The sequence below is a fragment of the Squalius cephalus genome (genome assembly GCF_949319135.1).
Source record: "Squalius cephalus genome assembly, chromosome: 20".
In the NCBI taxonomy this organism is placed as follows: Eukaryota; Metazoa; Chordata; class Actinopteri; order Cypriniformes; family Leuciscidae; genus Squalius; species Squalius cephalus.
The window spans coordinates 30,751,713-30,765,253 of record NC_137141.1 but is presented as its reverse complement, the minus strand read 5'-3'; the positions used below and the strand labels follow the sequence as shown (position 1 = coordinate 30,765,253).

The window sequence follows — 13,541 nt, the reverse complement described above, 5'->3', positions numbered from 1 at the left end:
TCCACTGTTGCTCAGATATGTAATCTAACATGACTATATTCTAAAGCATTTTCACATATTTGAAAGCATATTTCACTTCATTTGCTCATAAGAGTAAGTATGCTAATGACTCAATAATGAAGTGCTGGTGTGGGACAATTTCCATGGCAATCTGTTTGTTTGTTTTTTAATGAAGAGTGTCTCTTACCTGACATATCACCAGCATCACCTAAGTGAACAACAATAGCAGTTAAATATGGTAGGAGGAACACTCTAAAAACAATATATCATTTTTAACTCAATTGGTGCAAAAAAGTACTGTTTTCAAAGGTGTAGCACCACACTGTCCAAACTAAAAAAAAAAAAACTATTTATTTTTGATATATTTTTAAATAAAGAACACATTTCAAGCAATATGTGCAAAATGGCAATAAAGCACAGATGCAACCATTGGAAAGAAAAATTCAAAATCAGATCTTTTTTTCAACAAAAAAAAAAATCTTCTGAATAGTTTTTTTCTCTTGAGGAATTAATTCAAGTAATCTCATACATGTTTCCTCAAAAATCATCACACTTTGATTAGATATGCCAAGATACCAAAGTCTGCGATCAAAAACTATTTCAATGTGAACTTACTTCTCATTAAATTCTTCCAAGACTAACTTCTCTAAGCTATGCTTTCCATGTTATTTTATATAGCTCTATACTCTGACTGTATGACATTGTCTCATTTGTTACATTTTTTAGAGAAAGCTGATACCATGGCAGTCAAAGTGAGAAGAGAGGGTGAATGTTTTCACAAACATACCTACTTGGCCAGTTGCCACCACATTGGGGAACTTTGGGTGCTGATTAATAGTTAGGCACAGAATATCATCACTGTGATCCAAATAGAAGCTCTGGCATGCTGACGGCAAACAAACAGAAAAAAAACATAATGACGCTCAACAATATTTCTGCCATATCTTTATGCCTGTTTGAAAGAACTAGATGAATAAAATCCATATCTAATCACTTACGCCCACTCTGTCTCATTAAAATGTATGAAACATGCATCACATATGGCAGGCATCTATGAGTTTTCTTCCCACCTGTTGTCAAGTTTAGGACGACCCCTACTGAGGCAGTGTGGTAAATGATGTCCGCCCCCTCATTAAGATAATGCACATTGTTACGGCAGTCGTTGCCTCGGTAACCAAACACCAGTTCAAGCACCAGGTCCTGCAGAGACAGTCAAAGAAGGGCGTCTGAGGTCGTATCCATGACAACAGCTGAAAGTATCTGGTTCTCAGGATGTGAAAGGGCAATCAAGAACGGTTAGGAAGATCATCTAACCACTGAGGGACAGAGCAGTCTGTAATGAACATTTAATAGATTGAAAAGGTACACTACTAAGTCATTTATTAGTATAGTATAGTATATGAAAGTATAGATAGTATATGAAAATAGTACAGCATTGAGTATAACTGCATAGGATACTACAGAAAAGTAAGAAAAGTACTGTACACTATAGTATAGTATAGTAAAGTATATCAGTCAATAGCAGGGGTTTTCAAAGCTTGGGGTGCGCCTCCCCAGGGGAGCATGTCAGGAAGGAGTAAGGGTATATCTAGACCCGCCCCCTTTAGTTACTGTTGCTACGTCCGACAAGCCATGGCACTCTCACGCCACACATCACGTTCTCACGCAGTGAAAAATACAATGCGGTGCAAAGAGGACACTGACAATGCGTCGAAAGACAGGACAGACCAGGTTACTTTTGATATGAAACAAAGTCAGATCGACTCAATCAAACTCCCTGCGAAGGGTGAATTGATAGAGATTTTGTAAATATATCGCAAAACACGAAGAGGATAGTATAGGATACAATACGATAGGATAGTGCAGTGTAATAAAATAAAGGGCAGGAAAAGACAGGACAAGAGAGGACAGGACAGAACAGGACAGGGTAGGGTAAGATAGTATAGGACAGTGTAGTAGAATATAGGACAGGGAGGAAAGGAAAGGAAAGTACGATATAGGACAGGAAAGGATGGGAAGGAAGGAAAGGAAAGGAAAGGAAAGGAAAGGAAAGGAAAGGAAAGGAAAGGAAAGGAAAGGAAAGGAAAGGAAAGGAAAGGAAAGGAAAGGAAAGGAAAGTACGATATAAGACAGGAAGGGAAGGGAAGGAAAGGAAAGGAAAGGAAAGGAAAGGAAAGGAAAGGAAAGGAAAGGAAAGGAAAGGAAAGGAAAGGAAAGGAAAGGAAAGGAAAGGAAAGGAAAGGAAAGGAAAGGACGATATAGGACAGGAAGGGAAGAGACGGGAAGGGAAGGGCAGGGAAGTACGATATAGGACAGGAAGGAAAGGAAAGGAAAGGAAAGGAAAGGAAAGGAAAGGAAAGGAAAGGAAAGGAAAGGAAAGGAAAGGAAAGGAAAGGAAAGGAAAGGAAAGGAAAGGAAAGGAAAGGAAAGGAAGATATAGGACAGGAAGGGGAGACAAGGGCAGGGAAGGAACGGAACCGAACAGAACGGAAAGGAAAGGAAAGTACGATATAGGACAGGAAAGGAAGGGAAGGGAAGGGAAGGGAAATGGAAAGGAAAGGAAAGGAAAGGAAAGGAAAGGAAAGGAAAGGAAAGGAAAGGAAAGGAAAGGAAAGGAAAGGAAAGGAAAGGAAAGGAAAGGAAAGGAAAGGAAAGGAAAGGAAAGGAAAGGAAAGGAAAGTGTCCATCACTCACTTCAATAGGCCTCTTTTTCTTGCCCACGTTGTTGGTCTGTAGTTTCTCTGGCATTGGTGGAGCCCTGCTCACTGGGGGCCTGCATCCACAGACAAAACACTGCCACAATCAGACTTACAGCAGTAATAAGGTCAGGCAGTGACCGGTGAAAAGGACACCAGACATCTGGCATGGTTACATTTCACTTCACGTTTTCACTGTAATATGTAACCAAATGCTAAAAACAAAGATACTGAGTCAGCTCTATATCAGAGAGTTTGTGATGTATGATAAACATTTGTGTGAAACTTTTGTAAAACTAAAATTAAAAGTTTGAATGTGAGAAAAAAATCCTAAAAGTATCAGGTAGAATGAGGTGTAAGGGATCAGTCTAGTCTTACCTTGAGCCCCTTTAAAAGCAGCATTAACAGAGAGAGAGAAAACGTTAGAAGTGTCAGTTGAGCAGTTCCCTCAAGTGCTCCAAAAAACAAAGAAGCACAACACAGGGACACTGAGAACACAAAACAAAATACAACAAAAATGTATTCATGTTCACTTGACAGCATATGCCAAAACACAGAATGACATATAGAGCTAGTCAAGCAAGAGACCAGCTCTGTCTAAAATGAGCTCAATAAATAGGATAATTGCCTTACACTTAAAGGAATAGTACACCCAAAATTCTTACTCAATGCCATGTTGTTCCAAACCACTAGGACTTTCTTTCTTCCTTATAACACAAAAGGTGAATTTTTGAAGAATATCTTGGCCAATCTCTTTAATATAATGAAACTAAAGGAGGACCTAGGTTGCCAAGTTTCAAAATGACAAAAAGAGAAAAGACACCATGAAAAGTGTCATAAAAGTGGTACATATAATTTGTGTGCTATATTCCAAATCTTTTAAAGCTGTACATTAGCTCTTTGTGAGGAACAGAACAAAATTTAAGTTGTTCATCTAGCTCTCCTTGACATGTTCATGTACGCTCCTGAGATAAGTATCCTGTTGTTTCAATAGAACAACAACTTTTCAGTACATTCAACAAAACACTTAAACAATATTTCAAAGACAATAAAAGTGAAATTATAAAGATGTACTGAAGTCCTACTTAAGTGGGTCAAAAAACACACAAGTTTAAATAAATGTATTTAACATTAAAGTTAGTTCGCACTTAAGTATATTATTTTAAAGTATATATATAAGTACTCCTTTTAAAAGTATGTTAAAGGGACAATGGCAGATTCATAAACAAATCATTGTTGTTGTTCTTTTTTTTAGTTTTTTTTGAGAGAGAGAGTCAGAGCTTTTTGATCAATTTGATCCAATTTACAAAACAAGTCTGAATGATTCGTTCACTAATCGGACTGATCCTTCAACAAGAGTTGAAGATTATTAATGAATAACTAACTACATTTGATCTGTTCCTCACACACAGATATAGTATAGCTTTATAAACTTTGCAATGTAGTGCATGAGTCATGTTTCATGACACTTTTTTGAAGCTTGAGAAGCTTCAGTCCACATTTATTGTCATTGCTTGGAAAAGAATGCATCCATCCATTTTCCAAACCACTTGCTCTATGTGGGGTGGCGGGGATACTGAGTGGCCAACTACATTATTTTAAATTTCTCATTGTCTTACATGGAAGAAAGTAATTGAATGGAAGAAAGTGAAATAGCATGAGGGTAAATGATGACATAATTTTTTTTGGGTGAACTAATCCTTTAATCGTCTTGAGAAAGAATGCAGGGAGCAAAGCATGAGCAAAGTTCCCAGCAGCCAAAGAAGCAGCATTACTCTTTAAATAATTAGCGGTGGAAAGCAGTAAAAAAGTCACTTCAAAGCAATGACAAAATATCTTCCAACAAAGCACTTAACATAATGCTGTGCATCTACTCTAATTTAAGTCTTAAATGACCTGCTTTTAAAGCATATTGAGTTTAAAACAAAAAAACTTAGCGACATGCGGTTTTATGGTTCAGTTCAGGGAAAGGTACGTGGGTTTATGGATTTGATGGCTATTGCCATGCGGCTTAGCAAACATCCGAAGAGCATGAGAGGAGGAGGCACATGAAACTGGTTATATTCTCAACAAATGACACTTTTTATTGATCTTCTTACCTGACTACGCCCTGCCTTCACATGGTGAGAGAGAGGAGTGGAGTGCAGAGACAGACAGAGGAGTGAGGAAAATTGGAAAAGACAGACATGAGGGTAGCATGTCACTCAAAGCCAAAGAGCTCCAGAATATGCACTCAATGTTTTTAAATGCCTTTTGGTAGTTAAAATTGTTAATTAAACTTCTCAATTGAACTTGAGCTCAATTTTGATTAATCCCTGAATATGTCAAAACAAAAATCACATCTGCAGTAATGCATTTACAATGGGAATCTATGGGCAATACAACCACAAGCATGTGAAAGCATGTATTTTTAAATACAATTCAGTACAAAACTGTTATTTAAAGTACCCCTAATATGCTATTTTAAAGGGGTGGTAAAATGCCCCTTTTTATAATATGTAAAATAAGTCTCTGTTGTCCCCAGAGTGTGTATGTGAAGCTTTAGCTCAAAATACCCCACAGATCATTTTTTTCAGCATGTTAAAATTGTCCCTTTTTGAGGGTCAGTAAAAACATGTTGTTTTGTGCGTGGCCCTTTAAATGCAAATGAGCTGCTGCTCCCAGCACAGAGGGCGGAGCTTCAAGAGCTTGTGTGTGCTAGCAGCTCTGATTATCTCATGCAGACAAGCACTAAAATGTCAGAAACGGTTCTGCCTTTTATGTTTAAACTGGAGTCGCATAATGATTGAGAGACTCAAGAAGTGACAACATGTAGAATTCAACAAGATGTTTCTGAATGGCTAGTTGATGAGTTTATGTTGCTGATGTAGAGTTAACTATCTTCAAGTCTTTGATTAGCATATTCTGTCATGATAATCTTTAAAATCGCTTGTGTGGGAACTGTTGTAAGATGCCTACAGAGTGATATGCTATTGCATTTGTGTTACGTACTGTATTGCATGTGAAAAGAAAGACGGATGCAACAGCTTGAGCAGACTCACAAATGTGCTTTACTACAACAACTCTTCCTCTTCTCAACATGGAATTTAAATAAGTTCCCGGGGGCGGGGTTTATGTAAATTTTAGGGTTAGTGATGTCACTAACCTGGGAGGAATGTCATGTAGTCCCTACCAGCCTTTTGTTGTAGTCCTTAAAAAAACAATTTCTTTAAAAGCAAATATCTTCCTTTGCCTGAACTTTGAGTGTCGTAACTTTGCAGATGTTGTTTATGCTCAAACAGCAACATTACACACTAACTAAAGTTAGAAAAGTGAAATCATAATCAACCACCCCTTTAAAGGTCTCCTACAATTGGTTTACCTGCATCCAAGGTCAAAAAAATACTATAACTGTCTGAAACGGTTATAGTATTTTTATAGAATTTGTAGCATGGATTTGCAGCGCAGAAATAAAAGGAACTTCTGTTTAGTAAGGTCACTATTCTTATGCTTGCCCATATAATGTCTAAATCTTGTAGCTATACCATTGAAACAGCGTGTATTTTTATTCCGGGGAAATGCCTTTGCCCACAGACCTCCATTGTAAGTGCTTTATTGTAAACGTAATATTCGATAAGCAAGTCGAAATTATTTACTATGGTAAAAAAAATGAATAGATGTAAACTGGTATTCAACCAGGAACATCCCTGTTAAAGACAGTTTAGTGTGGTATTCCAGCAGGAGAAGGAGACAGTAAATAGTTTGGCTTTAGAGATTGTGCCACCAACATGAGCTCATTCAAAATGGCATATTAGTGGTAGAGTGATGGTGAATTTGAAATACAAGAGCTTATAGTAAAGTGGATAACTAAGAGTATTCAAAACTTCATATTACAGGGTTACAGCATTTAAAAAATCCATCCATCCATCCATCCATCCATCCATCCAACCATTCATCTATCTATCTTGCATCCCAATATACATGCTTATTTGAACCCTGTTAAATAGAACTAACTTTAAATAGAGTAACTTTGCAACTCATTAGAGTATTAGTAGACTGTCTGCTTAGTATTTTGATGCTCCCCAACAGATATTCTACTGACTATAAGTAACTTTGCAAGTGCATGTCAATTTATTCCACTAACCCTATCCTAACCATAACAGTTTACTAATACTCTAATGAGAGTTAGTTGACATGTAGTTACAAAGTTACGTATAGTTAGTAGAATGTCTAAAGTGGGTAAAATAAAGTGTATTCTTTAAGCTACCAAAGAAAAATAAAGTAATGAAAAAAGAGAAGCAATCCATGCTCCATCCAAAGTTGTTCATCCTTACTGTTTGACCTTACTGTAACATTATATTACAGAATTGTCACAGTCCTGCTGTGAACATCAATGCTAGATTGGGTGTCACTCCTAACCTACCTTTCGTCTACCGTTGGCTCCTTCTGTTGGAAGTGGGGCTTGACCCCCGTCATGGGTCGCAAGTTTGTGGATAAGGCCTTGATAACATACATGAGCTCATTCTCCCGAGTTACATCACTGTCATACCCTACACAGAGCAACACACAGATGGAGAGACGCTTTACTTTTACATCTTGCCATATGGTAATTACACAAACATTTTGTCATATGATGGATGGCTACCCTCTTTAAATCTAGATGGCAGTGGATAGCAGAGATAATTGTTTTTTATGAATGATCTTTTTCACCTCCATCATCTTCGCTCTCAATGTCAGACTCTTCGCTGTCACACTGTCTGGCCTCTCGGCAGCCCTCGTTCTCATGGTTCCAGATCATCAGACAGGTGTCGGAGCCACCGACAGACGCCAGCAAAGAGTCATCATGTGACCAGCGCACATTAGTCACATGGGTACTGTGAGCAATGTACCGCTTAAACTTGGCGTATTTTCCCTATTCAGAAAATGAAAATGTTAACAGGCATGTAGGTAAAAAATAAAATTAAAAATACCTACAGTTAAAGTGAAACGGCCAGGCCATTTTTTTAAAGAGCATTTTTATATTAGTATAATAGAAAATCGTGGTTTCCCATGTAAACCTGTTTGTTCAGTTCGTATAAAAACTAACACTCCCCATAGAAAAAATAGTATTAAATAGTATTTTCGCTTGATATACAGAACACATACTGGCTAGCTTTCTGACTGCAGAAATTATTGTGGGTTTTTTAGTACATAAGAGAAAATATGATGCATGTTGTAAAAAAGACACCACAACAAACATTAAGGTACTTTGAAGTTGTATTTATCAATATTAAGTAAATTCAATTAAATTAAACATCATTTAACAAAATGACTAACAAAATGTTTTTAGTTTTATCTTAAGGCGGAAAAAAACTGCTTTCGTATTATAATTTAGCTAATAATTTAACTAAGTTATAAAAAGCAAAAAATAATTGACCTACATTAAGCATTATTTTGGCTTATGTCTAAAGAACATATATTGATCAAATATATCTGGTTTTATAAATGTTTTTCTTCTTCTTCTTCTTCTTCTTCAAAATTTATGGTTTGAACAAACCATAAATGTAATTTAGGAAAACCTAATACATTTGGCTGTAGCATATTTGAGTTTTTTTTTTTTTTTTTTTTTTTTAGTTGGTCAAAAGTATATTTTTTCAATCTATATATCTAGAAATCAAATCGATCATAATAATCCAAAATTATTACTTTTTAAAAGATACAATAAATAACATTATAATTTGATTTGAGGCATCAATGTTTTAAACACTAACTGTTTTTTCACAATGAAAGTCAGAAGGGTCCAAAACAACCCTGAACCCCAATGAATTTCAATGTATAGACAAATCAAATGTCTTTTTTTTGTGTTCCACAGATTAAAAAAGAAAGAAGGAAAGTCATATAGTTTTGGTAAATGATGACAAAATAATTTTTTGGGGGGAGAACTATCCCTTAGTATGAGTAATATTAATAATTAATGACTAGATAATACTTTCCTAACCTTGACTGGATATTTGAAGAGCTTGACATATCCAAGGTCATCCCCAGTCGCTAACAACTTCTTGTCATTGCTAAGACACGCGGACGTTACTTCGGTAACTTCACTGACCACAGGCCAAATTCCCTCACAGGAACTTCCCAACACACACGTCCATGTGCTCCAGTCGATCTTGTCCACCTGAGGAAGGAAGAAGGCAGCATGTAATCTTCTGATTCATCTCAAAATGGCCAGATAAAAGTTACAAGTTAGACCTTTTCATGAAAAAAACTGGCTAATTATATTGCTGAGTCTTCCCCTAATCAGAACAATATTTTTTAATCAATATTTAGAGTTTATGCTTTAAAGCTGAAGAATAACTTTGAGCAACACTTTTAATGAAAATGAATTGGCAGCATTCATTCCGATATTAAAATCCAACTCAATCGAACAGGGATTTTGGCCAAAATGCCTCCTACAGAAGCTAAAGGCAGGTGATCAGAAACTTTGAAGGGCTTCCAGCTCTTACTAAATCTTAAGTTGTTAAGGTAAGTGTTCACTGTCTGTCCCAATGTACCGTGGCCTTAAGCACGGCCTAATTCCCTGCCTCCAAATTTAGAGTCAAGATAATGAAAAGTGGGCCATGTTCTTGCCCTTAAGAATGCCCTTGCCCTCTCAGGGTGACACACGGTGAGATGTTCAGGATCCATACCTCTGTGGCAGGAATGGTTTGCTTCTTCCCACGAGGGGCCTCAAAAAATAGCTGTTCCTTCACTGATGTGTTGACCTGCAAAAGCTTCCCTAATACAAGATAACAGAAGAGAGACGCTGCAATGAAACAAAGTTAAGCTCAAAAATGAATTCTCAAAAATATGAATTCTACCAAGATACTGTATGAGCAACCTACAGTTTGTGATTATATGTAGAGTGACTACATTAATCTACAAGGGCTGGACAATGAAGCTGAAACACTGGCCAATATAGTGTTGGAGGTTTCACGGCTATATACGTATATGTGCAGCCTGGCCTGGTAATAGTACAGCTGCACAAAAAATATTGCAATCCACACAACATAATGGGAGAATGTCAGAGCTCAAATGAAGACAAATTGTTGATGAACATCTTGCTGGCTCTTCTGTGACCAGGGTTGGGTGTAAGCCAAGAAGTTGGGTGTAAGCTCTACACTGGACTTAGTTACGTCCTGCTTTCCGATGAATATTTACACCTGTTGCATCATATAAAACGACAACTAGGCGCAGCTCTGCTTTGCGTAGATGGTGCGCGTACACACTGACATGTTCTACCGCACTGTTACGTGTTGTAACTGTGGTGATAACTCGTTGATTAATTCTAACAATTCAACCCTGCTGAAATGAAAACGTTCAATAAATTCTCTGTCTCCATATATATCTAGAGAATTGGTGCGGCCTCTCATTACTTTTTCACGCCGGAAAGCCCGCTGATCGTGTAGCCTATACACCAGACGCGCCATTGTCTCAACGTTTTTCTTTATCTTTATTTTCACCATGGAAACAAGTCAAGACTTCTCACTTTACACCTACCTTTGACTAGGTGTAAGATGCGCTACACCCAGATGGTGCAACAGGTATTAATTCCCCACAGGAATTAAAACGCATTTTATGTTAAGCTTAGTCTTAAGACCGAGTGTATGTCCAGCTGGTGCAACCGGCCCCAGGACAGCAAGTCCGGGTACTAACTCGGATTGTATCCAAAAAACATGCTGCCCAACTCACTGCAGAATTAAATGCGGACCTGGACTCTCAGGAGCTCCACAGAGTCAATATTCATGGTCGGGCTGCTATAGCCAAACCTTTGGTCACTCGTACTAATACCAAATGTTGGTTTCAATGGTGCCAACAGTGTAAATCTTGGGCTGTGGACAATGTGAAACATGTATTGTTCTCTGATGAGTCCTGTTCACTGTCTTTCCCACATTCGTGGGAGTTACGGTGTGGAGAAGCCACAAAGAGGCTCAACACCCGGACTGTTGCGTGCCTGGAGTGAAGCGCGGCGGTGAATCAGTGATGGTTTGGCCTGCAATATCATGGCATTCCCTACTGTGCTTGATGGACGCGTCACTGCCAAGGACTACCGAACAATTCTGGAGGACCATGTTCACCTAATGGTTCAAACATTGTACCCTACGGTGGTGCTGCATGATAATGCACCAATACACATAGCAAGACTTGTGACAGAATGGTTTGGGGAACATGAAAGTGAATTGAACATCTCACATGACCTGCACAGTTACCAGATCTAAATACTTTTGAGACACTTTAGTTTTTTTTGGAGGAGCAGGTCAGAAAACGTTTTCCAGCATCATATAGTGACCTCGACACTGTTCTGGAAGAGGAATAGCTCAAAAATCCCTCTGGCCACAGGACTTGTATTTGACATTACTAAGACGAATTGATGCTGTTTGAGCGCAAAAGGAGGCCCTACACCATATTAACCCTTAATCACTCCTAAAAAAGGACAACACTTAAGGTCTTTGGGGTCATTTTGACCCCAAACTTTTAAAGAGCGATTGCATAAGGAAATATACATTTTTTATATGGAAACTATATATCATTTTTTTTATTTACTTCTCAACTATACATTTATGCTGTGTTTTTGTGGAAATTTTGAATTTTTTTACCTATTTACTGCACAATTACATAACTAGGCCATAAATTGTCTCATGAAAAATGATTTTTTAAAGAAAAAATCACTTAAATGATGATCTTAATTAAATCTAAATAGTTTTTGGACATTGCTCTATGTGTAAGGGATAGAATACTGACATCTGCTGGTTTGTGGAAAAACTTTAGAAATTATAATTAAAGAAAGAAAGTGCAATGACCACATATATCCAATAGAGGGCCATAGAGACTCATTCATTTTCACTTCATTGTTCTTGATGCTTCAACTTCTCCTCACAACTTTATGATATATATTTTGTGAATATTTATTTAAACATTTTGAAATACATAAAAAATCTGTATTTTTGTCAGAGTTAGAATTTGTTGTTTTCTGATATATTTTGAATTATCTGCTTTTGCAAATTATTATACATACATTTACAGAACCATTACAAGTCACCACTATGACATGACTGTGGTGTGTGTGTGTGTGTGTGGGTGTGTGTGTGTGTGTGGGGGTGTGTGTGTGTGTGTGTGTGTGTGTGTGTGTACAAGCTTGTTCCATGTTGCATATGTGACATTTTTCAGATTTATGGCAGTTTAGTTGATTTTATTTGCCAATTTCTATAAAAATGCTCTCTGTTGCATTGACATACATGTGTGTGTTTGTGTGTGTTTGTGTGAGTGTGTGTATGAGATAGAAAGTTTGTTCCACTTTGGGTTTATTCTCTAGGACCAGACCTTGATTTAAATGTAATTTTTTTTAGATTTATGCCAGTTTTGTTTATTTTATTTGCCAATTTCTATAAAAATGCTCTCTGTTGCAGGGACATACACGTGTGTGTTTGTGTGTGTTTGTGTGTGTGTGTGTATGAGATAGAAAGTTTGTTCCACTTTGGGTTTATGCTCTAGGACCAGACCTTGATTTAAATGTAATTTTTTTTTAGATTTATGCCAGTTTTACTTATTTTATTTGCCAATTTCTATAAAAATGCTCTCTGTTGCAGTGACATACATGTGTGTGTTTGTGTGTGTTTGTGTGTGTTTGTGTGTGTGTGTGTATGAGATAGAAAGTTCGTTCCACTTTGGGTTTATGCCCTAGGACCAGACCTTGATTTAAATGTACATTTTTTTTAAATTTATGCCAGTTTTGTTTATTTTATTTGCCAATTTCTGTAAAAATGCTCTCTGTTGCAAACACATACATTTGTGTGTTTGTTTATGTGTTTGTGTGTGTGTGTGTGTGTGTGTGTGTGTATGAGATAGAAAGTTCGTTCTACTTTTTATTTATGCTCTAGGACCAGACCTTGGTTTATATGTAGAAATTTTCAGATTTATAATGGATTTAATTTTATTTTTTTGACAAACAAAATAAAAAAAAGTCATTTTTTTCATTTTCCCATTCATTTTCAATGTGGGGTCATTTTGACCCCAAAGACCTTAAAAGGTAAAAATTTTTTTACACACCTTTAGAACAACCAAATCAAGCCCAGTTTTTTTGTGCATGTTTAGATAGATTATTTAGGAAAAGTCACAGAGTTTCATGCCCCTGAGATGAAGGTAACATTTTTAAAAAATGAAGGAAAAGTCCATTGGGGTCATATTGACCCCAAAGAGTGATTAAGGGTTAATACATTATTGTGGTCTAAAACCAGGTGTTTCAGTTTCATTGTCCAACCCATGCATGTGCTTGTTTATGCAAACTTCATATAAAGCCTTATTAGATGGGAAGCAGTTTCACTCCTGAAGGAACGTTCACTCTGACAGGTTATCATGTGGCTGCACTGTTGGTTGACTTCAGCTGTGGCATTATTTCCACTACAGCGAACAACTGTGGCCTTAATTAGATTTTACTAAAGTCAGTGTACTTTACCAAGGGGACAACAGTGTCAGTGAAGAGCTTGAGATGAAGACACATGTGTGAAGAAATCAAAGAAAATTCAAGCTAAAAATCCTATATAATGTGTCATATATAATGTTGGGCACTGCTAGTGCTAGATACATTTAATAAACTGGTTAATTATTAATTTTCTATTCATTAGAAATATTAAATGTGGAGTTAAAAAGTGTAGTTAAGACTGTAGTTAAATCCACATTTATTTTATTTTATTTTATACCAATGACTTATAATGGATATTTTATTTATTTTTTTACATGTCAAATACCTTTTTGCTTTGAATGAAATGTTGCAAAACATCTCCAAAGGGGTTTGTGTGGTTCAAGGCCACTTATAGAGCACTTTTGTGCGATCTAGACGGTCTGACAGCAAAT

General features: G+C 36.9%; 1 protein-coding gene across 2 annotated transcripts in view; it reads right to left on the bottom strand.

Moving 5' to 3' along the window:
* Positions 1–13,541, bottom strand: part of eml5 (EMAP like 5) — a 103,106-nt gene that overhangs the window by 12,018 nt on the left and 77,547 nt on the right. The window contains exons 24-32 of one of the 2 annotated variants that reach the window (XM_079852459.1): positions 9,341–9,429; positions 8,653–8,829; positions 7,386–7,587; positions 7,099–7,225; positions 4,796–4,799; positions 2,695–2,793; positions 1,071–1,200; positions 788–886; positions 188–208 (exon numbers count right to left, since the gene is read on the bottom strand). In XM_079852459.1, coding sequence (XP_079708585.1) covers positions 188–208; positions 788–886; positions 1,071–1,200; positions 2,695–2,793; positions 4,796–4,799; positions 7,099–7,225; positions 7,386–7,587; positions 8,653–8,829; positions 9,341–9,429 — 948 coding nt within the window. Of the gene's footprint in view, positions 1–187; positions 209–787; positions 887–1,070; positions 1,201–2,694; positions 2,794–3,074; positions 3,185–4,795; positions 4,811–7,098; positions 7,226–7,385; positions 7,588–8,652; positions 8,830–9,340; positions 9,430–13,541 lie in introns of those variants that run through there. The other variant, XR_013819331.1, reaches the window with a different exon arrangement.